This window comes from Rutilus rutilus (genome assembly GCF_951802725.1).
Source record: "Rutilus rutilus genome assembly, chromosome: 4".
NCBI classification, from domain to species: domain Eukaryota; kingdom Metazoa; phylum Chordata; class Actinopteri; order Cypriniformes; family Leuciscidae; genus Rutilus; species Rutilus rutilus.
This window is the reverse complement of record NC_140212.1, coordinates 20,073,878-20,099,980: the sequence shown is the minus strand read 5'-3', so window position 1 is coordinate 20,099,980 and position 26,103 is coordinate 20,073,878. Positions and strand designations below refer to the sequence as shown.

The window sequence follows — 26,103 nt, the reverse complement described above, 5'->3', positions numbered from 1 at the left end:
AATGAGACCACAGTAGTCGCAATGGTTTCCTGTTACTTTTAGGATTCTTTTCTTCTTTTGAATCCAAAATAGGCTTTAACTTTTTTTTTTATTTTTTTATTTTTTTTTTTATGTAAAATATGACTGACACAATCTATTTAACCTTATACTAATGCTTATTTCCTTCTTGCTTTATTGATGCCCACTTGGATACTGGTTAGTATTACATTTTAATTGTAATGCTTGTTAATTCTGTCTGACCAGTAAACACCTGTGCACGGACCTTCACCATCCACCAGATTGTGTGGAATTACATCGCTCTAATTATTTCCATTAATGCAGCTCTTCAAACCATGACGTCAAAGGGTCTCAGCTGTGAGACGTTGAGCATTTAACCAACCACTCATTAAAAAAGGTCATTTTGGCAGCTTCTCCAGATTTAACAGGAATTAATTCCTACTTTGGTGAAAACTGGACTATACCTTTGAGCTTTTAGACGTATTTCACACACGCATCTTCTTTGCCTGCAGACTCAGGCCTCTCATAGGAGATTTATCACCTTCGCCTAGTTCTCTGTTCACAGTATTCCCTTGTGTGTGTATGTGTGTCTGTGTGTGTGTTTAAAGTGCTCTGTCTTGATCCTTAAAAGCTTCCTGGCTCTATTCCATTGGGTTGATTAAAATGTGAACCTTTGGTTGCCCTCAGCAAGGGTCTTTTTTGGGGGAAAAAACTCATTCCCTAATTGTCTCTTCTATTGGCCACAAATAAGCTGGATAAAAAGCCCTCATAAAAGAAGGTACATCACTGTAGTCGAAAGACAGAGAGATGAGGTATTGTTTGTGGTAATAGTAGTGTCAAAGGTCAGAAAATGAGAAGAATGGCTCCTAAGTTACTGATGAGTTTTCACGCAGGGCCAGATGTCTTATTCCCTGGACATGGCAAGGTTGTTTTTTTTTCAGAAATCAATGCTTCTAGCAGTGGGTCAGCGACCTCTGTAGGTTTGTTTAAATGACCTACACTGCACATCTACTGGTCTTCAAGCGCTAACACTATCTTAAGCCCTTAAATTATGTTAAAATTGAAAAATGCAAGAGAAGGACTCTAGATAGCATGCATGTGCAGACTGGGTAAAATGATTTTTCGAAGTTGTGAATAAAACAAAGATTACTACTTTTTACAAGAAAATACTATTTCAGCCTTTCAACTTAAAAATATCGTGTTTATTCAGTGTTCCTTGCCATTTCTTTGAAATTGTTAAATTTACTAGCAATTTCTGATTGATTTTTTTTTTTCTTTTTTTTTTTCAGTTTATGCTTTTAAATAAAACAAATTTATGTGAAATGAAGATGTGTGAAAATACTCCTAGGGTTATAAATATTTATTTTTACACAAATATATATAATATTTTTTATTTATTTTTTGACAGTGGAAATGTGCTGTTGGGTCTCTATGCAAGACAGAAAGACAAAACTCACACATATTTGTATATATTTATTTAAGGCTAAATTCCATATCCATACATTCTCAGGAAATAAACCAGGCTTTTTAGTATATAGAAGTAAAACAGTATTGAATATTGCCCTCAAAAAAATAAAGCTATTCAGATTGTAATTTTGTTAATTCCTCCAAGCAAATGTATTTATTTTGATCAAAACTATGTATACATAATTATATTATTGTATGTAGCCTACTAGTTCTAAAAAACATTAGTAAGTAACAGTAGATTTGATGAATTCTGTAAAAAAAAAAAAAAATTTAATCAAATAATAAATTGATTTTTTTTTTATAATTGTTTAAAATATCTGTTAAATATTTGTTAAAAATATCAAATCCCTAATTGAGTAATGTCTAACTTTATAGTTTTTTTATTATTATTTTTCCAGATCATTATTCTTGACAATATAAATAGAGAAAAACATACTATACTAGCTGGTCACAGTGAGCATCCATTCAGGTGCATTGACTTACTGCTTCCTGGAAATGATTGATGGTTGAGAGGATACAGGGAGGCAGACGGATGTCTTGCCACTAGAGCTTTTAAATGTACAAACAGGGTTGCCAGGTCTGCACAACAAAACCGGCCCAAATGCAAATGAAAACTATCCCAATCACTGCCAAAACTATCCCAATCACGTTCCAGGTGGGGTGAGGGTGTTCAATACGAAAAACTAGAAACAAGTCTAGAAAAACTACCCGCGGCAACAGTGTAAAAGTAGCCCGATTCCGTGGGAAAACCGCAAACCTGGCAACACTGTGGACAAACCTAAAAGTGAAGAAATCCCTATTTAGCATTTCCACAAATCTGAAAATATTTATGAAAAGCATAAAGCTGCCATACAAACATTGATCTATCACAAAATATGTATGATAATTTCAACAACATCAGTTCATCACGACCAGCTGAATTAGAAGCACTCTGGTTCAACCAAAATAGAAAGCTGTTTCTTGGCTTTTATAGCTTATGTAAGCTGGGTCCTTAATGACGATAGTTAAAAGATTCTCAGTGAAGCTGAAAAATAGAAAAACAAGACAGACTGACCTTTAGAATTATGAAAGCGCTAACGAAGTCACGGTTTTCTTTTATCTATAGTACCGCTAACTTCCCTGCGAACGCCTCGGCGCACAAATGAACTCAAAGATAGGCATTGAGTAGGAAATGGCAAAAGCCATGGACTCATGCCAAGGTGTAAGATGGATTCTTGTCTGAAAATAGCAACTGTTTGAAGAGCTCTCGGACATAACCCTGCATGGCAAATTCACCCCTGACTACTCGACGTGAGTCAGGGAATCAACAGAGATGTCAGATGGTGTGCCAGGGATGGGGGGAGGGTTCTGATGTTGATAGAAGAGGTAATTGCTGAGTGTTTGGACGAGATAAAGACTGGTGTGGTCAACGTCTAGACTGGATCTCATTTGAAAGGGCTAAAAAAATGTCTAAAAGAGTCACAAGTTTTTGATCTTTTGAGAAAATCTTTATTCACTTCCTCTCTTTTGAGGATCTGAAACTAAGCTGCAACATTGATGTCAGACGGATGAATACATTTGAGCACAGATGCGGATGAAACGCCATACTAAAATACTCTAAAAGTGACTCCTATGAGTGAATCAAAAACCATCCATGTTTGATTCTTGATTAATAAACTTATTTTTACATTAATTCACTAATTGCAGTGACATTATTAACCAACGTGGTTGAACGCCAAATTTGCGACAGTATGGTTTCGGGAAACAGTCGTGACTAGCTAGTTGATTTCTTTAACGATCCATCGTAAAGCGACTTACATTGTTGTACAGGATACGCACCCCTGACCCAGTCCTAATTGGAGCAGCTTGGTGTGATTGTTTTGTAAATCGTAAACTTTGTTTTGTTATTACAAACTTACAAAAAGAAGCAGTCATTGAAGGAGGGGCCAGTACAAACTGTTCTGCAAACATAAAGTAAATGTTGTATGAACAGCAAACCTATAAGTAAATGTTGAACAAAGATGTTAGCCATATATACACTCACCTAAAGGATTATTAGGAACACCATACTAATACTGTGTTTGACCCCCTTTCGCCTTCAGAACTGCCTTAATTCTACGTGGCATTGATTCAACAAGGTGCTGAAAGCATTCTTTAGAAATGTTGGCCCATATTGATAGGATAGCATCTTGCAGTTGATGGAGATTTGTGGGATGCACATCCAGGGCACGAAGCTCCCGTTCCACCACATCCCAAAGATGCTCTATTGGGTTGAGATCTGGTGACTGTGGGGGCCATTTTAGTACAGTGAACTCACTGTCATGTTCAAGAAACCAATTTGAAATGATTCAAGCTTTGTGACATGGTGCATTATCCTGCTGGAAGTAGCCATCAGAGGATGGGTACATGGTGGTCATAAAGGGATGGACATGGTCAGAAACAATGCTCAGGTAGGCCGTGGCATTTAAACGATGCCCAATTGGCACTAAGGGGCCTAAAGTGTGCCAAGAAAACATCCCCCACACCATTACACCACCACCACCAGCCTGCACAGTGGTAACAAGGCATGATGGATCGATATTCTCATTCTGTTTACACCAAATTCTGACTCTACCATCTGAATGTCTCAACAGAAATCGAGACTCATCAGACCAGGCAACATTTTTCCAGTCTTCAACTGTCCAATTTTGGTGAGCTCGTGCAAATTGTAGCCTCTTTTTCCTATTTGTAGTGGAGATGAGTGGCACCCGGTGGGGTCTTCTGCTGTTGTAGCCCATCCGCCTCAAGGTTGTGCGTGTTGTGGCTTCACAAATGCTTTGCTGCATACCTCGGTTGTAACGAGTGGTTATTTCAGTCAAAGTTGCTCTTCTATCAGCTTGAATCAGTCGGCCCATTCTCCTCTGACCTCTAGCATCAACAAGGCATTTTCGCCCACAGGACTGCCGCATACTGGATGTTTTTCCCTTTTCACACCATTCTTTTTAAACCCTAGAAATGGTTGTGCGTGAAAATCCCAGTAACTGAGCAGATTGTGAAATACTCAGACCGGCCCGTCTGGCACCAACAACCATGCCACGCTCAAAATTGCTTAAATCACCTTTCTTTCCCATTCTGACATTCAGTTTGGAGTTCAGGAGATTGTCTTGCCCAGGACCACACCCCTAAATGCATTGAAGCAACTGCAATGTGATTGGTTGATTAGATAATTGCATTAATGAGAAATTGAACAGGTGTTCCTAATAATCCTTTAGGTGAGTGTATGTCTTAAATATACAGTAGAAAAAAAGAAAAAAAAAGTGAATTTAGCTCTAAGGTTCACAGAAAGGCTGAAAGAATGGCAATCAAAACTGGAATTTGACTGTTTTGGCACAAAATAAAACCACATTGGCGTTTATGATGGGATTAGTTTAATTGTCACTACAGTATATTACTTAAAGGAATAGTTTAATCACTGTTAACATGTGAATAAAAGCCTATTTTATTTTATTTTTATATAAGGTATTAGTTGTGTTAAACCAGAAATATAGAAGTGTACACAGATACCAGATAGCAGACACTCTCAAATACACTATGTTCTCTCGTAAGAGACTCCCGCTGGCCAGCAGACTGCCTCTTTCACTCTAGGCGAAGGTACACACACCACACACTGACATTTAAGTTATGAGGCTTTTTCAAAGGTCTTACTGCTGCCACACTCCACCGAGAGAAAAGTGAGAGTTCAACAGCCATTTGTCTTTCGTGTACACACTAAGGCCTTAGAGGCAGCATTATAATGACTGAAACCTCAACAACACCAACACTGGGCTGTGATTTCACAGAATGTCACGATGACTAGCCTATGTGTGTGTGTGTGTGTGTGTGTGTGTGATTAATTACGCAGTGGGTTTAATCACACATCACCAGAAAGCTGCTGTCAGCCATTTTTCAGAGCAACAACTGTGTTCTATAACTAAACTGACACATTAAATATTCAGGGCTCATGCCCACAAAGGTAGACCCATGTGAACGGCAAACCAAGTTGCTCCCATCAGTTTTGTTGTTTGGGTGGACCCCAAATTCTGTGCTCTACCCTAGTGTTAAAGATGAGACCAGCTCATTCAAATAAGAGTCCTGAGTAAGTTGAGATAGAATCAAGACTGAGGCCAGATAAGGGTGGAATACGAGTCAAGAAAATATGAAAATGTGGTCTTGGACTCGAGTTTGTGACAGACTTGTGAGCGAGTATGATCTTGAGTGCTAAAACACTCAATCAAAAGTGTTATTCGTTCATACAGATAATCGTTCATAAGCTGTCGTATAAACAGAACAATTTGTCACATCTGTGAGTAAATACAAGTATTTGTCAATCCTGAACCCCAGAATGTATGATATGTTACGCATTTACTAGTATCATTAGTTATCATTTATAAGCCATAAACATCATATAATGTTTAACAGACAGTATAGAGGAAACACACAATAAATGAACATAAGAGATATGTTGTGACCATGGATCACAAAACCAGTCACATGGGTCATTTTTTTAAATTGAGATGTATACATAATCCGAAAGCTGAATAAATAAGCGTTCCATTGATGTATGGTTTGTTAGGATAGGACAATATTTGGCTGAGATACAACTATTCGGAAATCTGGAATCTGAGGGTGCAAAAAAATCGAAACATTGAGAAAATTGTCTTTAAAGTTGTCCATTTATGTTCGACGATTGTGCTGCATTCACTCACAAAAATAAATGTTTTATATATTTACGGTAGGAAATTTACAAAATATCTTCATGGAACATGATCTTTACTTATTAGCCTAATGATTTTTGGCATAAAAGAAAAATCGATAATTTTGACCCATACAATGTATTGTTGGCTATTGCCACAAATATACCCATGCGACATGCGACTGGTTTTGTGATCCAGGGTCACATATAAGAGATATAAAACACAAAATAATAGTAAAAACAAATCTAGAGGCTTTTAGCATGTTTGCACGTAGTTTATAGGGTGTTTTGGGAGGTTTCTTGGTGATGGTTTCCAAACAGTCCATCACCAATCTATGATATTGGTGTTATGACAATAGTGTTCGTTTCATTGGTTGTGGGGTTCTGATGTTCTGACTTATAAAGTGTTACTATATTACATGTTTATTAATGAATAAAAGCATAAATTAAATCTGTTCATCATGTGTCTCATTATAAAACCTGGATTAAACAGTTTGATTCATATGGATTACTATTACAATATCTCAATGTACTATTTAAAGGTGTACAGTTTTGGTTGAATGGCCATTTAATAGCAACAAAAATGACTGGACAAAAATAGAGGATTTTATGTTTTTAGTTTTATGGGTTGAGTAAATTATGACAGAATTTCATGATTAATTTTTAGGTAAATAAACCCATTAATGAGGTTCACAATATATCATGGCAAGAAACAAATAGGTTGTCTTTTTAAACCTTAAGAAGAATGTCGTATTTAAAATGTTCATATTCCTAAAATATGGAAGTTACATAATATTTTTTCCCAATGAAAATGTCTCTCTCTCTCTCTCTCTCTCTCTCTCTCTCTCTCTCTTATAAATGAGCCTTTTGAAAGGGTTTTTGCATACAGACTGACTCACGGAGCAACAGATTGCTTGTGCTGTGTTTGGTTGAATCTCGGACACCATCCATCTTCATGATAAACGTGATGTAACAGGAGTGAAGGGATATAATGGAGAACAGGCTGAGAGCAGCTGGACTTGTACTCAGCACTGAAGCCAGTGAGAAGTGTGTGTTGGAGAGAAAAACAGAGGGAGATGCTAAGAGAGAGACAGACAGAGAAAGAGGTAGAGAGAAGCAATCCCATGGGGACTAATCTATTTTAATAATGAAAGGAAGGAACATTGTTTCGTGCTTAGATGGTATACGGTATGTACACACACACTGATCTGAACACACATCAAACAAACAAATGATAGGCTTTTTGAGTTAGGAGCATGGATTAAATGATCAGGGCAGAAGCATCATATATACATGCATGACTCATTCACATTAAGATCTAAAAGATAGGGTGAATTTTCATTTAATTTTGACTTTAAGGGCAAGTAAATCCGAACAGAAAACTCTGAAAACAAAAAGGAACATACAGATGTGCGAACAATCGAAAAAGTGCCTCAAGATAATATGACTAATATTGCGCATTCTATATTGAGCCTCATTTGACTGAAAAGGAGGCTTGTTTGTGCTGAAAAACAAGACATAACAAAGACATGTTATACTAGCACATAGGTTAAGTTGGACTGTAAATGCAGGATTTAACAGCAAAATGCTACATGATAATGTTGCACCACTGTCAACTGAACTCACCCCTGAAAATCTTCAATGCCACTAATCTTGATCTTCTTTGAAAGACCTAGCCTAATTTTTAGAAGCCTGCGAATTTGTAAACACTACACTTTTTCCTCATTGTCCCCTACCGCCCTGAAATTACACAATTGGCAGACAGCCAAGGGTGCGTTTCCAATACAAAATCATAACTAGCTGCTTAACCACCATAGTATGATGCATTGTTTGAGAAATGTACTAGTATCAACTGTTTCCCGGATATTGGAGTAACATGGTCACACCTCCATCGTTTGGACCACGTCGATTCCACAAATTGGATTTATTGACGTCACATGCAGGTGGTAGGTTAAGAACTTGCTAATTAACTGATTCAAAATCCCAGGTCAGTTATTGCAGTTCACAAAGCCATTCATTATTTTAATCATGTTAACATGCAATATGTAATTGATTTACAATTTACTCCTGTATACAGTACGTGCGGTTTATTCAGTCAGAAGAACATGGCATCTGAGGACTACTTAATTTTTTCGGTAACAATTTAGTTTAGGCTTCAATTCTCACTATTAACTAGTTGCTTATTAGCATGAATATTACTAGGATATTGGCTGTTTATTAGTACTTATAAAGCACATATTAATGCCTTATTCTGCATGACCATATTCTACATCCCTTAATCTTACTCAATACCTAAACTTAACAACTACCTTACGATTAATAAGCAGTTATTAGGAGTTTATTGAGGTAAAAGTCATAGTTATATATATGGAATAAAACACATGGAATGTACTGAATGTCAGCTTGCTTATTAAGTCCAAGAGCATGATCTATTCAAGTCCAAGTTGAGAACTGTAGTTCCAATCACTGCTATGCTATATTTGTGAATGTTCGCTGGAACTATGGATTTGGGAAACGCTGAATCATTAAACTATGTTGGTAATGATGGATCTTGGAACTATAGCTTGGTAATATGCTTTTGGGAAACACACCCAAGATCAGAGCTTTTTTGTAGTCTGGTCAGTGAACAGACTGTGGGAGGTTCACAGTTGGTAATTATGAATCATGCACAACTCCATACGAATCACAAAAACACAGAGCGCCAAAGGCCAGTGGTGCCAGCACTGTCAGAAACCCAAGGAACAAGTCATAACGTACCAGCAAGAACGAAAACAGGCCAAAAATGTATCACTAGAACCAATCTGTATTGCTGATGACCACTAGCGACTGTAATGAGCATCCGTCTTTATTAAAACACAGAGATTCCGGATTGCTCTGCCTGTTTCGGCAACAGAGATTAATCTAATCATTTTATCCAGGCACAGATGAGGCTCAGTTGCCACATACACACAGGATGCCATCTCAGAAACCAACGACAACCCAACATCAGCAATACTGATTCCTCTACAACCCTTCAGACTTGTTTAAATGTTAGCACTCCGGTATTAGCATGTACTGACAATGTTCTATACTAAATAACACATTAATTATCAATTAAGGCATGTGAATAATGGCTTGGGAGTGGAGTAAGGGGAGATAAAGCTGTTTGCAGGAAAGCAGACTAGTTCAATGTCTGATTGGAAGGAAGCATTAGCACAAGCTAATTACGACAGCAGCATGGCCTGTGCTTCAGCCTACACAGGGGTCTTGTCCATCAGGAGGGGATGCTTGTCACTGATAAAGCAATTCTATTGTTGTCAGGTTTAGAGAAGTCTCAAACAGGTGAGTAAATATAAACAATGTTTATTGAGAACAGAAGCACGGAACCAGCAGATGTAATGGTGAGTAGGTCATGCAAACTTGAGATGAAGATAGAACTTAGCTGAATAGTAATATGAATAAAGACTGAAGATGAGTATCTCAGGTTGGTAGATCAGGTAAGCAACAGGTAGTGAGTCTTGTGCGTCCATGTAAAGACGAGACCAGACACTGAACAGAAGGTGAAGGGTTGTATATAAAGGGAGTGAATGATGAGGTGCAGGTGTGGTGAATCAGTATTCCGGGGAGAGTGAACGAGTGGGCGGAGTGTGCAGAGTGTTCTGATCAACGCTATCTCACAATCAGTTTGTACGAATTCGTACGAGGTGGCTAATTCATACGACCTCACTCGTACAATTTGTCTAAACCCCAGTGATGGGTAGGTTTAGGGGCGGGGTCAGGGGTAGGTCATTAGTAAGAATTCATACAAATTGGGCAACTCGTAAAATATATACGATTTAGCAAAAATGTGCTAAACGAGTGATGTGTATACGAGTGAGGTCGTATGAATTCGTACGAATTAGCCACCTTTGTTAAAAATGTGCAATTCTTTTGAGGAGTTACATCATCACTGTCTTATGGAAATCTTTCTTATGAATTTTGGTTTTCATAAATCATTACCATTAGTGACCCATTGGTGTCTGTGGGTTTTGCGAATATTTAACCAATGAAAAGTATTAAAAAGAGCTTGCGACTAAACCTCGTAACGCCATTGGATCCTCAAGCTGTTGGTGAAACCACATGAAATTCTGTGGTAGATGCTGTAATTACAGTGTAAGGGCAGCCATTAGTAACATATAGGCAAGGCAAGGCAAGTTTATTTATATAGCACATTTCATACACAATGGTAATTCAAAGTGCTTAACATAGAAGAAATTAAAATAATCAAAAGAAATAAGAATAATTAAAACAGTTTAGAATAAAAAAGAAAAGAAAATACAGTACAAATAGTCGGACGAACAGTGGCACAGTGCTCATTCAGTAAATGCATAGTTAAACAGATGTGTTTTGAGTCTGGATTTGAATGTGACTACTGTAGGAGCACATCTGATCTCCTCTGGAAGCTGGTTCCAGCTGTGGCTGGCATAATAGCTAAAAGCGGACTCGCCATGCTTAGAGTGAACCCTTGGTATTTCTAGCTGATATGATCCTAATGATCTGAGTGATCTGTTGGGTTTATATTCAGTGAGAATATCTGCAATGTATTGAGGTCCTAGGCCATCCTAAATGTAACTGGGAGCCAGTGTAAAGACCTGAGGACTGGTTAGATATGTTCATATTTTCTGGTTCTGCTCAAATCCTGGCAGCAGCGTTCTTTATGAGCAGCAACTGTCTCATGGTCTTTTTGGGAAGGCCAGTGAGGAGTCCATTAAAATAATCCACCCTGCTGGTGATGAAAGCATGCACAAGTTTCTCTAAGTCTTGACTGGAAACAAAGGATCTAATTCTTGCAATATTTTTCAGATGATAGTATGCTGATTTAGTTATTGCTTTGACATGACTACTGAAACTAAGCTCTGACTCTAGTGTCACACCAAGTTTCCTGACTTGATTTTTAGTTGTTTGACCCCTAGAGTGAAGGTGTGCGTTCACCTTGAGAACTTCATCTTTGTTTCCAAACGCAATGACTTCAGTTTTGTCTTCGTTTAACTGAAGAAAGTTTTAGCACATCCAACTGTTCACTTCATCAATGCATCGGCACAGGGAGTCAATGGGGCTTCTAAACAGTTTAACACACTTTTGAAAAATGTGATGTGGAATGTGGGAAGTGCGTCAAGGGCGCAGGTTGATGTTTTAAGGTGCTGTATGGTTTCTTCCAAAATTTTGCCATCAATTACTTCGAAATCAGACATAGTGACTACTTTCTAAGGTTGTGGTCCGATCTGTCTGACCCCAACTTCAGGATGTGCTGATCACCTTTCTGATATTATCGATTATCGTATAGCAGTGTACGTTTTGGATGTGTGCTTTTGGATGTGTGCTTTTCTGAACCAAATCGATTTTCCCGGCAGACATCAAACCGGCACACGTCCCCCAAGACATTTGCTCCATGAGAGGTATTGACAAATTCTTCGTGCAGAGGTTAAGCTTGACAGATAACACATCCCACAACAAGACTTCCTGTGTACAAAGGATTGACATCTGACAATGCAGGAACGATTGAGGAGTAGGGGATTGTGGGTAAATATGAAATAGCACATCAGGTTAAACCTACTAAACACTACTTCATACATGTGTGTGAGTGTACCTGTCAGTTTTAACTGCTACACTGTCTGTCTAAACCTGCTTTGGACAGATTGATTGACAACGACAGAAGGATAAGAATGAAGGTGTTTGATTGACCGAAAATGCCATTTTAAGATCCATCTGTCATGACCTGTCATCTTCCAAAATGACAGCTGAGAAATAAGTAAACACACAGTCACACACACAATTTTCCCCTCTCCCTCCCTCCCATAAACACTTCTCGTTTTGCCATGAGGGGTTGCTTAGCAACAGCACACATTCCGAGATTGTTTACAATGCTTGAAAAATAGTCAGTGAATAAGGAGCGAAAAAGACAAGAGATCACGAAGAGGAAATCACACTTTAGAAGGGTATCCGTTAAAGTTAAGCTAAAATGAGAATTAAAGGCACAGTCACATCGGTGAATGTGAATGAACAACTTCTGAATTTTGAATCAGTTGTGAAACAGTCTGTCCTCCTATATAAATGAACATCTATGTGTGGCATTTTTTAAAAAGGAGACATATTTGAATCAAGATATATTTGATAATTATACTTTGTAGACATACTATTGCTTTGGTCCAAGAAACCTAGATTGGCATTATTACTGGCTTTGCATGTGAAATGCAAAAAAACAGACTTGATAATAGTACTTCAGTTGAGATTAAAAGAACACCTGAGAATTGAGTGAAGGAGACTTACATGACCGTGTTGATGCCAGAAAGCTGCTGGAACATCTGGAGTCCACAACCCACAATGAGAGCACGGCGAGCCGGAGGGTAGGTCAGCATGCGCCAGATCACTGGGCCCTCTGAAAGCACAAATATAAATACATATTTACGTCAACATGTAGACTTGCATCAACAACAAGAATGACTCACACATCCTATTATGAGAAATACCTCTGTCCCTGTTAAAGCCCCATTTACACCGACAGCGATTAAATTGATTAAATGAGATTTGAGAGCTATGGTGGTTTCACAGCTGTAGATTTGGGAATGGATGGTATTCAGTATATGGACTGAATTAAAGCCCTTTTATAACGTTACAAAACGACCGACAATATGAGCTGCACCAGGAAGAAGCAAAACTGAGAAATGGTAGTTTGACACTCATTACATTTACTAACATTTGCTGTGTGTCTTTGGCTGTAAACTGTACACAAACACGTCTTTTATTTTGTATTACATTTAGAAAACCTTCTTATATATTGAATATTTTATGATTCGTTATTTAAAATCATGAAATTCAAGTGTATTGTTTGGACATTTTTATTCAGAGGACAAAACCTAGTCAACAAAAATTCTCTCTTCACAGTGTGACCAAAAAAACATAACTTTTAACACAATAATTATCTCTCAAATGTTTGAAATTAAAATGGCTGCCTACTCTTAGTAAGCTGGTATCAAAGGAGGCTAATCCATGGCATTAAAATAAGCACATGCATTTGTTAGTTTTTTTTCCAAGACAATGACATGAATTAAATTGATTTCAAACATTTAATAAGAGCAGCACAGAGGTTATTACAGAAAAATCATAAGTATATATAGAGAAAAATAATGCCATAGGGGTTTGGAAATGACATGATGAGAAAATTATGACAGAATTTTCATGTTTGGGTGTATTATTCCTATAATTCTATACACTCCCACACATAAACCTCTATTGGGAGTGAAATTGTGCTGTGTTAGTCTGATATTGTCAGAGGAAGCTTGCAGGTTCTCGTGTCGAGTGATGACTGGATATTCTCCAGAGACAGCGACTAGAGGTGCTTATTTGATTACCGCTCCAAACTCAAATTTATGAACCACTAGGAATAGGACTGTACAGAGGAACAGTGCTTTTAATGAGACACTAACTTCATCCACTCAGACATGCAATCCTTACTTCCAAACAAAACTGGCAAAACATCTGTGTTCCCTTTTAATCTAATTGCAGTGGGTTTAGGGAACATGGCAACTAAGGAAGCCCCAGAAGTCATCATGGAAGTTATACAACAAATCTGCATCGTGTCTAAGATGATGTGAAAAACTACTTGGTTTCCTTAATTATCTGTTTTAAAGTTCAACTTTCAGTCAGACATACTTTTTCCCAACATTTTTTCTTGTATTGTACGGGCGTTGCTAGAGATTTTTGGTGGCTTCTTACTGGCCAAGTCAAAGCAGTCCACTGTGATATTTTGGTCTCTAGATTCAACAAGTCTACAGCTTGTTAGTACATCTGGGTAGGGTTGCACCAGCCGTTCGTAAGTTCTTTCTTAAATTGGAACGTAAAGTCCACACTAGAGGCTTAGTAACTACTAGCTAGTTTGTAACTAACTCTGAACTTTATTCCGTTGCACCATTTGTTCATAAGGCAGAACGTAGCTAGTAGGTTGTAAGCTCTCCGTAAAGTAATGTGTAGTCGCATAATATGACGTTTAGCCTTGATGATCCAATAGCAGCCTTCAAATACGTGAGCAGATGTTGTGTTGAAATGCTGTGAATTTCAGTTTATCCTTCAGGCTGCCGTAAATATTTAGTTTATACGTAGAGTTACGCTTCAACTAAGTTTAATGGTGCAACGCAAAAATATTTAGAAGTGCGTAAGTTGTAACTTAAGGCCTATTTATACTTCTGCGTCGAACTGCCGCCGTAGCTACGTCGTAGGCTGTGTGTAGCGCGCGTACCCTACGGCGTACCCTGACGTGCACCTCTCCAAAAATGTAACAACGCGTCAATTCTACGCGGACACAAGTGCTGTGATTGGTCTGCCAGAACCCCTCCCTCGGGGTTTCACACGCTCCCTAGGTGCGCGTCAACGCGGACAACGACACAGAAGTATAAATTAAAACCAACACGTTGCCTACGGCGTATAGGCTCCGGCGTAGGTCCGACGCAGAAGTATAATGAGGCCTTTAGTGTCCATTTACATCAAAACTAGGCTAAGTTATAACTTACGCACAGCTGGTGCAACCGGCCCCTGGTATTGTGTGTAACGACTGAGACAAGTCAGACACAAGTATGTGTTATAGTTTAACAAATGATATTTAAAACTCACTCTGGGATCTGTGGCCCCATCCCCTCAAAGTTCTTAGTTACCATGACCACGATCAGATAAGTTGGTTTTATGACTGTTAGCAATTTGAACAGGGCCCCTGCCACAAGACCTACAGACATTAGAACAGACTTTCCTGCATTCATTTATCGATGAACTGATTAACATGAAATTAACATGCATCCCAGAACATTTTGTGAATGATTTACTGTCTTGTGTTGCGTCTTTGAATACTATTATCTTACTATTATCTCTTTGATACTATGTATTTTATTATAGAACCAATGGTCAATGTAACCTCACCTATACCATGTTTGGTCTTTATCAGAGCATGTGAGCGGAGTGGAGCGGTGAGAATCTCCGCTCATCGCTCACTGAACTGTTCACCCCTCCGCTCCCCCGCTCAAAGCTACATCAGGCCGCTCCGCTCATTTTCGCTCAGCGCTCAACGCAGTTTGCTTCGCGCTCCACTCAAATCACCCCCCGCTCGCTCCAAAAAAGGAAAAAAAATCTACATGTAGGCTATATTACTTGTAGCGGTCCCCAACCTTTTTTGCGCCACGGACCGGTTTAAAATCAGACAATATCAGACACGGACCGGCCTTCAAGGTGTGTGGCGGATAAATACAACAAAAATGATTAAAATGATACGACTGGCATAAAAACTGGGGTATTTTTTTAAATATCCTATAATAATAAACGTGAATCCAATGTGTAGGCCTACTCGCAATTTTATTAACAGCGTCCTCTAACATCGCGCAGGCAAATGAGAAAGTCTGAAAACAAACAAAATGCCCCCAAAAGAAAAAAAATCTCTATGTTTTCAGTGCTGATGCGTTCACGTAACATGTAAGGGCACCTAAAAGCTGTCACAACGAACCGGCAAAATGATTATGAATATGTAAAATATAGCAGAAGACATTTTAATTTTTTTTATGTCTGTCGGCTGGAAAGATGCTGACTCGTGATCTTCGCAGTAGTGAACGCGCCTGAGAGAAATGCACATTTCATACGGGAGAGCAGTCTGTTTTCTTTCGTTTTGAATTGTTCTGTTTAAAAGTAGACATTTCAAGCTTTATATATATGTCTCAGGTGTGTGAGGCAAGTTGGCTATACGCTGAGTTTCGGTTCATTCATGAGACAAACTCCAGGTTCACGCCGGCGCCTTCGTATCGTGGTTATCTATTTTCTAATATATTTCTAATATTTAATAATATTAAATCCAGACAATGGTTGATGAAACCTTGATTAAAATTAAGATACAATTAATACAAAACGAAATTAATTTTAAAGACAGGCTTTGTGCTTTCTGTTTGAGGTCTGAGTGAAAGTTTTAAAGCAGTCTTAGTGCCGCCTTCAGAGCGCTCACGTCCATAACGGAGAACTGTCCCGTCCAAAAAAAATTTTTTTTTTTTTTTTGTATAAATTTCTAAATAAATGTGACTTATAGTCCAGTGCGAGGCTGGGCCTATGTTTTTTCTTCTTCATGGCGCATTTTTTGACTGATGCGCCTTATAGGCTACTCCGGAGCGACTTATATTGATAGGCTACACCTGTATGAATTCTCATTTTACTTTTTGAACTCCATTATTGAGCCGAGTTTTGCCTGAAAATAGTCTACTGTTGATGACTGTGCAAGACAAATGGATTCAGGGTCAGGCTTGACTGAGCATGCTTCAGACTCGTGGTGTGAGCGGAGCGGAGCGAAATTGGAGCGGGAAATGCGACGCTCCGTCCTTTTGAAATTGCCGCTCTGCGCTCTGTCCAAGATCCGCCCGCTCGCGCTCCCCGCTCGCTCCCGCTCCACTCCGCTCACATGCTCTGGTCTTTATAAATTGGTGCTTTGAAGATCGAAATGATTGTGTACATGATATGCCGATAGCTGCGCAACATATTAGATTACAAGAATCTTTCTTAGTTTCGTCATCAGAAACCAATCCAGCTGCACATGCAAATGAGCCCGCTTAAAACAAAGATTCATAAATCAACCACAGAGGAATTTTCCCGCTTGGAAATTCCACCCTTCTCATTGGTCAAGCAAACCCGGAGAGGTGGGGCCTTTCTCAGGCTTTATTAGAGACACATTCACAGTGACCCTCCTCTCTCTTCTTCTGGCTCTCTACTGCTGCTTCTTCTGGATCTCTATTGCTGCTTCTTCGGGTTGATGTCTGTATTTTCTTCAATCCAACTCAGAAGAAAACTGCAACCTTACCATCACTGAATGGGCAACGATCAACTCTCTTGGCCTTCTCGGCACGTTCAGAGTGCCGTGCTGTCCAGCGTGGCCTCAGCAGGCCCCAGGGCAGCAGGCTTCGACTCACAACCAGCCATGTGCTCACTCAGGAGAGAGAGGACTCTCTCAATCACAACAGCATCAAGGACAGCCTCAGGAGTTCTGCCCTTAAGCAACTCCCATCATTTGCCCTGCGTGCTCTCTCCGGCCCAGGGCCGGCAGGCCACAATCTGCCCTCCAGCCATGAGAACAGCGTTGAAATAACCATGCAAGTTCATCATATCTTCTCCATCCAGCGGAGAAGAAAACGTTTGCAACTTGTACAGTAACATTTTACACTCACGGACCCATCAACGACTTCAATTTTCAACCGCTTCAAGAATTGTGTCCACTGCACAGACCATGCAAGTTTCAATTTAATGAGGTGCTCTGAAAATGATAAGCTGATGGTTATTTTCATAGTTAAATGGATATTTTCCATAGTTCCATTTCCTGCTTCCGGTTCCATTCTATCACTCACCATTTTACCTATGCATGCATGTATGTTTGTTTAGTTTAGTTATGTTTGTGATTTAGTTAATAAAATTTGTGCACAATATGTATTTGGGTCTGATTCTCTGCTTGCAACAAAGTCTATTTTACGGTCTTGATCTTGTTACAGGCTCTAAGCTTAAGACTGTTTTACAACCCAAAGGAATTTAGTATAATCCAAAAACAAAACAATTAAGTTATAGGGGCCTATTTTACACCTGGTGCAATGCAGTGCCAAGTGCGACGCAAATGTTTTTGATAGTTTCAGTTCGACGCAGTTATCATTTTCACGCAATCATTTAGCAAATGCATTTGCGCCCATTTGTGCGCCCATGGGCGTTCTGGTCTGAAAACGAGGTGTGTTCAGGCGCATTGTTGGCGCGTTGCTATTTTTAAGCAACAGAAATAGACCGCAATATTTTTTTGGTTATTTAATGAGCGCGTTAGTAATGTGCGCCTATAGGCGGGTCCACAACGCGCGTGCATTCTGCTTATTTAACACACAGGGACGCACAGCAGCACACAAACATGCCAAATATTTAAAATAAAAGGATTACAATGTAAAAGATTATTATTGTGTACATAAAGATATAGTGGAATCCCGCTTGTCCCGTAGATAGTCTGCTTGCGTGCTTTTACCTCGCGCACGAGCAGTTCCGTTTGCACTCTGGAGACGCGTTCGGTCTTTCCACTATCAAATTCCGTCATATAAATAGCGAATCCTCCATGGTGCGAGCGCAACTTGCTTTTAAAGGGAATGGGAGATGAGACTCTGATTGGTTTAATGCACGTAAATCCCTAAACACACCCATTACTCATTATGAGAATAGGGACAACCCTTTAAGACCATGCTCATGGCGCGCCGACCATTTTTCCCGTCGTTAAACTAGCAAAAGTGGATTCAGACACGTCCCAAATGAACTTTAGACCATGCGCTTAGATCGTTAAAATAGGGCCCTTAAAGTGTATGTACGCCAGTATTCCAATCCAATATAGCCTATTTGAAGAAGGCAGAAATTGATTTCATCAAGTGCAACATGTTCCAGGAGCAACATGTTTGTTGATCCTGGAACAACATTCCAATCAACCAATCAGATTTGAGGGACAAGTTTACAGTCTATGTCAGGTTTAGCCTTACAACCAGGATTAGGTGCTTTTAAGCATCATTTCCCTCTTATTTATGGGATAAGTTATGAGTAGGGTTAGGTTTAGGGGTAGAGATATGCTTAGAACAAAATGTTCAGATAGGATTGTTGTTCCAGGATCAACAAAGTACGTTGACCCAGGAACGCTTCTAACTCAGCAAAATCAGGACGTGCTTGAAGAAGGGTTGCAAATGAGCACTTGAATTTTCTCTTAACATACTTTACACCCTTAAATTTGCAAAGATCTCCTCTTCAATTTCCATGGAAACCATTTGGCCAGTTAGCTTAGCTATTTATCAAAGGGTGAGACATTAACTGAAGCAGTGAAATGTTGGCATTACGGTTTTTGTTGTTGTTTTTTTTTTACGAGAAGGTAATTATTTTCCTTTTGATCCTTACCATCATGGAATCCCCAATTATGTTCAACTGCAATGACACTAGCCCGGAAAAACAATTTTTTTCTTAAACGCCCCTGAAAGCAATTAGAGTGTGCACTCTTGACTAGTGTGGCAGGAGCTTCTTTAAGTGGAAGTCATTTTACACGTCAATTACTGTTACACGATCTCTTTACAGTGAATGTTTTTTTAGCATTTCATAACACTGAGTTTGGTTTTATCAGGCTATGCTGCAGTACATTTTAAAGACATTCTAAAAAACACACCTGAAATAATGCAAATAATGTTACCGTCACATTCAGTTGTTGTTTCATTTTCATAGACTTTTAGTTTGTTTCTCATTTCCCGTGTTTCCTTAGTTGTCTTGGGCTGTGTCCGAAATTGCTCCTTATACCCTTAAATATTTGAGGGGACAGTCATTTGTAGTGGTATCTGAAACCACAGTGGACGTTATTGAGTGTACTCAATATGAGTGGATTAATGAAGGGAATAGTGAATAGTGATTTCGAACACTGCTACGGTTACTAAATATGTTTTGATCGGTTGTCATGGTTACTCATTGTTTCATTGATTTCACTCACCTGATCCTTGTTTTGGTCATTAAGTTCACTTTATATACATTGCCAGTTCATATACATATACAGTTCAGTTTTCTCATTGTCTAGTGTTGACTGTGCTCTAGTACAGTGGTTTTCAATCCTTGTCCTGGGGACCCACAGCTCTGCACAGTTTGTATGTCTCCCTCATTTAACACACCTGATTCAGATCATCAGCTCGCTAGGAAAGAGCTCTATGAGCTGAACTGGGTGTGTCAGATAAAGGAGACATATGGTAAATGGTAAATGGACTGCATTTATATAGCGCTTTCACAGACCTATGGCCACCAAAGCGCTTTACATAGCCTCACATTCACCCATTCACTCTCTCATTCATACACCGACGGCGGTGTCAGCCATGCAAGGCGCCATCCAGCTCGTCGGGAGCAGCTGGGGTTAGGTGTCTTGCTCATGGACACCTCGGCACTTGGTCAGGTGGAACCGGGGATTGAACCACCAACCTTTTGGTTTGTAGACAACCTACATGAACCACTGAACCACTGCCGCCCATATAAAATGTGCAGAACTGTGGGTCCCCAGGAAGTTTTACTTCATGATAAATAAAATACAATTATAAAAATAACAAGAAATAATAATAAGAATATTATTAAAGTGTAGTAGACCTATGATGAAGTGTTGCTAATATAATGATTATTCAGAATTACATGAATCAAATTTGATATAATTTGAATTTGAAAGGCTTAATATTAAAAAAAGAAATATACGAAAACAATTTACTTTCAAAAATGAATGTGGCAAAACATTTTGGTAATGAGGTTTATGGAAACATTGGCAGGGGCAATGCTACATCATAACAACGTTTATGCATCATTTATAGCAATACATTTGTTATGTAAAAAAAAATAAAAAATCTGTCATCTAAGGATGTAGGATTAAAAAAAAAAATCGTACTCTCTAATTGTGCAATCTGACCGAATAACTCACATTATAGTAACATTACAGCATTCTATACCTTTCAATGCCATAGCCACCTGCACTAGAAATACACCAGCTGATCAAGTTATCAACAAAGAAGCCCACAATAGGTTGCCTGAGAACAAGTGACCTCCATTGATAACAAAAATCCCTGTCAGCGATATCTGAATCGATTCAAAGATAGCAGACTGACCACTTGTGTGTTATCACGAGGCAGTGCAGGCGAAGAACGTTGGCCTTTTCCTTTCATATACACCTTGGCAACAAAGAAACAATAAGATGAATGTGCCATTAAACAGGCTGATATTTATTTTATGTGCGTCTGACCGAGCCTCAGGCAATCCCTGTTTTCAGTCACCACGTCGGCCTCTCTATCTCTGGCCTTGGTTAAGCTTGAACCACCCTGCTACACAGATGCACCTTGGCATCTGGGTAGTTATTCAAGAGTGCCCTGGGTAACTGGTTGCTAGGTTTCCAGACGTGCCCAGGAGACGGGAGTGAGGTCTCGCTTTCTCACGCTTATTCTTGCATTTTCTCTCTCTAGTACTGTCACCTAGAAGCTTTGTTCATTCTGCTAGGCTTTGAAAAGAAGATACAAAGAAAGTCACCAGCGCTGGGTAGATTAATCACAAATTGCAGTCGGTTACTGATTCCAAATTACATGACGAAAAATGTAGTTAGTAACGTAATCCATTAGATTACACATTTAAGGTAATATAATCGGACTACTTTTAGATTACTTTTGACCTAACCCCTTTACCAAATTGATTTGAATAGTATAGGTTATGAATAGGATACCATATTGATATAAAAATACAAAGAGAAAGAAAATACATTCCATTCTTTATCCACAGAAGACGAAGTTGATTATAAAACAACATACGATTTATTACAAACTCAGAATAACAAGCCAACATGCGAGACAATGTGCAATGCACAAAGGGAGGAACTTAAATACACAGAGATGATTAACTAAAAGACGAACAGCTGTGATGATTAGTGTCAGTGTCCATGGTGGCGGGAAAACAAAGACAAAGAAACACATGTGATGGATGAAAACAAACTAGAAGTCAATGAACTGAACTAAATAGAACATAACACACAATTTTTTGAATTGCACAAGTTCAGCCACTAGTTGACACTATGACAACAATGTAACGTTCAACTACTTCAACCCCCACCCCCATTCCCATAATAAAAGCGGCAAAAGCCCCAAAATACAATTAAAATAAATGTGTATACTAGGCAGTATGTAGTACACGTTGTGCAGTATACACTAAACAGAACTCTAGAATTGTATTTCAAGAATTAACATGGACCTTTTAATCATCAATTTTATGTCAGTGGTTTGACTTCAATTTCACCGACTTAATTACGCTCCCTAAACAGTATATTACACCAATATTGACAAAATGTCAATATTTCCCTCCACACAGACATAATTGGTCTGTATACTGACAGGTTTATCACAGGTTTTGTCATAAAAGCGTTCACTTTTGTGGCCTTTTGAAAGGAGAGAACTATATGTTCCCAGATGGGCAGTGACATTTCACCGGCACAAAGCTTATAGGCATCAGTGATGCAAAGAACAAAAGCATATTGTTTGCAGATGGCACCTCATGGCCATAAGGGGGGAGGGGGTGGCTTCACAGAGTCATGACAGAAAGAAGAGGAAGAGTAGAAAAAACGAAGACATGACTAATTTACTGTAAGTGTTCAGTATAACCATGCACAAACCACCAAATAAAACTGAAAAAAAGTGTGTATATGAACTAGTTTTATTGCTGAAATAACAATAAATTCATACCTCATTTCATCCAATTTTTTTGACATAAGTCACGAAACTCATGCTGGAAGAGTTACGTAAATACACTGTAAAAAAAAAAAGCTGCTGCATTTTTAAGTACAATCATCTTGGATATTACAGTCATTTTAACTTAAATCGCATTAAACTGACTTTTAAAACATTATTTCAATCTTGTATAACAAATAAAAGCTGAAAATGGCTTATTTTATTTTGATGAGTTAAAGCAATGTAAAACCGTTGTCATAACGTATTGATCATATTTTTTTTTTTACAGTGAAGGTACTTACGGTTAGGGGTTTGTAAGTATGAGCATTAGTAGTGATTCTTGCTATAGCAAACACCACTTTAACTACAAAAATGAAATGCAAAATTCTGAGAGAAAACATTTGAGTGATGAATGAATTAGACTTACTAGTGTTATTAACATGAGACTACATCTTCAATCAAACTGTCGAACATGTATCATATTGTCAGAGAAAACAGACTGGAGAGATTGGTGAGTATCAATAATACAACTCTTTATTGATTTATAAGGAGATTATGGCAGAGTGAAAGCAACATGATGCAATGACGGTGAACATAGATGGGGAACAGGCCGGTGAGGATCCACACACACACACGTTAACAGTCACTGAGGAGAAATCCGCGAGGTAATCCACGCAGCAACTCAGGAAGAGACTGAAGAAGAGACAGGAACGAGAAACTGGACACAGAGGTGAGTATACTTCAGGTAAGTCATAAGCCAAACGATAGCAGTCTTGGTAGAGATGAGACCAGACTATGGGTGTTTCTCAAACGGAAGGCTGCATCCTACTAAGGCTGCATATTTCGGCTGCCACGTCATCAAATGTCACTGAAGGCCATCTCAATTTGAAGGATCCTTGGAAGGCAGCCTTCGTTTCGTGTCCTTCATTCGGCCTGTTTTGAAGGATGCATCGGACGTATCCTTCGCGACCTTAAATCACCCACAATCCTTTGCACACATTCCAATTCACGAAAATAAACGGACAGAAAATGAGTCTGTACTGAGCTTGTCTGAGTTTATTATGAAATGTAAGACAAAAAATTATGTTTTCGGACATGAAAGCATATAAACTATCTTTAATTTTGCAGGAAATTAATCACTAACAATAAACTGACAATAATGTAAGCCACTGGGAGACCGGAGACAGCTGCCATAAAAAGCCAGTTGATATAAAGATTTGCAATACAAAGTATTTTTCCCAAAATAAAATTGTAATATTACTTTTGTGCAGTGACCGTGAGGGCGGGCAAATGTGTGATGTAGCCATGCACTCTTACTAGACCGCCTCATTCTAGAGCTTCACGAATTCACACTTGCATCAATTAAACAGAGTAAAGATTATGCATATTTGGCGTGCTGTCCGGGGGAAGGCTCCTGGCTCAGAATTTTCGCCCGAACCCAGAGTCACTCAACAACCGTAGGATGACATCAAGTCACCTACAAAAAGATTGGCAAACGGCAGGAATGGAAGACAGGCTCCTAGGGGCAGGGCTGAAGTCGTGCAAAGCTAGAAAAAAGCCCTTCATCAATGACAAGCAAAGAAGAGCCAAGCTGAGGTTTGTAAAAGACCATAAGGATTGGACTGTAGAGGACTGGAGTAAGGTCATGAGGTCTGACATTATTGCATCTTTTTTTGTTATTTTGACCAGTTGTCGTTTTCTGTAAATAAATGCTCTAAATGACAATATTTTTATTTGGAATTTGGTAGAAATGTTGTCAGTAGTTTATTGAATAAAACAAAAATCCTGGTCCTGGTGCTGGCCAGGTTGGCACTGGTGGTGCAGGTAGCTCAGGGGACAATGAAGGATTGGCCTCTGTGGCCTTGACACTAAGGCAAACAGGAAATTCGGGAACAACCTTCTTAGTCATATTAGGGCAGAGAGAAAATTCAGGGATGACCCTCTTGGGTCATCCAGGAAATCCAGTCTCCAGGAAAACAGGGAACTCGGGAATGGTCGTACCGTGGTCGTATCTAGACAGACGGAAGACTGGGAAACTACCTTCATGATCGCATCTGGATAGACAGAAGACTGGGGAACGACCTCCCGGGTCGTCTCTGGGCAATTATGAAATTCTGGGATGAATACCTCCACTTCCGTTATGGGTGGGAGAGCAGTGTGCGGCCCAAACACACATTATGGCCATTGCCGTCACAGGGAGAACAATCATTGGTCTCTGAATCCTCTGGGCTTGGAAGTATCTGGCTGGGTTCTGGCATGATGGCTATGTTGGCTGAGGATTCTGGCGGTAGAGCAGGAACTAGGATGAGCTCTGGGACCAGAGGGGGCCCAGGGATGGAGCCTTCACCAGACTCTGGTCAGGGGCTAGAGCCTTCACCGGACTGTACTCTGGAGTGGACTCTTGGTCTGGGGGGAGAATTCTAGTACGGACTCAATGACTGGAGGTAAATTTAGAGGAAACTCGCAGGTACGAGTGGGCTCTGATGCTGATTCAGGGGTTAGAGTGGGCTCCAATGTAGATTCTGGAGCCGGAATGGGCTCGATACAGAACTCTGAGGCTGGAGCTGACTCATTACTGAATTCTGGGGCTGGAGCGGACTCGTGACTGAAAACTGAGTTGAACTCAGGGACTGGAGCCATCTCTGTGCTGTGCTCAGGCGCTGGAGCCATCACTAGACTAAAGTCAGGGGCTGGAGCCAACACTGGGATGTGTTCAGGGGCTGGAGCAGACACTGGGTTGTGGTCAGGGGCTGGAACAGACACTGGGCAGTGGTCAGGGGCAAGACTGGCAGAGGGCTGTTTCTTCCTCTGCTTCCTCTGAGTTGAGGTTAAATGAGGTGCTGAGGCTTTAGTAGTCCTTGGACTCGGCTCAGACTCTGTAGGAGGCTCAGGACTGAACTCTGAGGTTGAAAGAGGCTTGTGACTGGACTCTGGAACTGAAGCGGACTCTGGAATTTCTCTCATGGGAACAGACTCAGGAATATCTCTCACTGGAACAGACTGGGGGAGATGACTCATTGGAACAGACTGGGGAGTTTCTCCCAGTGGAACAGACTGGGGAAGATGACTCACTGGAACAGACTGGGGAATTTCTCTCACTGAAGCAGATTGGTGAATTTCTCTCACAGGAACAGACTGGTGAATTTCTCTCACAGGAACAGACTGGTGAATTTCTCTCACTTGAACAGACTGGTGAATTGGACACAGAGGTGTGTATACTTCAAGTAAGTCATGAGCCAAACGATGGTAGAGACGAGAGCAGACACTGAATGTGCGTCTATGTGTGTCTGTGTGTGTGTGTGTGCGTGTGTGTGTGTGTGTGTGTGTTTCTATGTCTGTGTCTGTGTGTGTGTTAGTGTGTGTGTGTGTGTGTGTGTATGTGTGTGTGTGTGTGTGTGTGTGTGTGTGTGTGTGTGTGTGTGTGTGTGTGTGTGTGTGTGTGTGTGTGTGTGCAAAGTTGATGAGGTGTTTAGTACATGCAAGACTCTTTATTGGTAAAATTCGGAAGAGGTTTGCTGAAAACTGCAGCAGCCTGGAATATGATCAAGCTTCTCTGACTTTCATTTAATATTAATATGCCAAGAAGAATCCTACAGGAGAATAGAGGTTCTCTCTTGTTCTTTTACACTTTTTCCATCTCTCTTTAATTACAGATATGCCGTGAAGTTAGAGACATGACCACCCAATGTTAAAACAGTTGAC

General features: G+C 39.7%; 1 protein-coding gene across 1 annotated transcript in view; it reads right to left on the bottom strand.

The window, feature by feature from the left end:
• slc2a13a (solute carrier family 2 member 13a) overlaps positions 1–26,103 on the bottom strand; it is a 75,930-nt gene that overhangs the window by 14,242 nt on the left and 35,585 nt on the right. Inside the window, exon 4 of the mRNA XM_084406420.1 lies at positions 12,440–12,548. Within this exon, the coding sequence (XP_084262546.1) occupies positions 12,440–12,548 (109 nt within the window). The remainder of the gene's footprint in view (positions 1–12,439; positions 12,549–26,103) is intronic.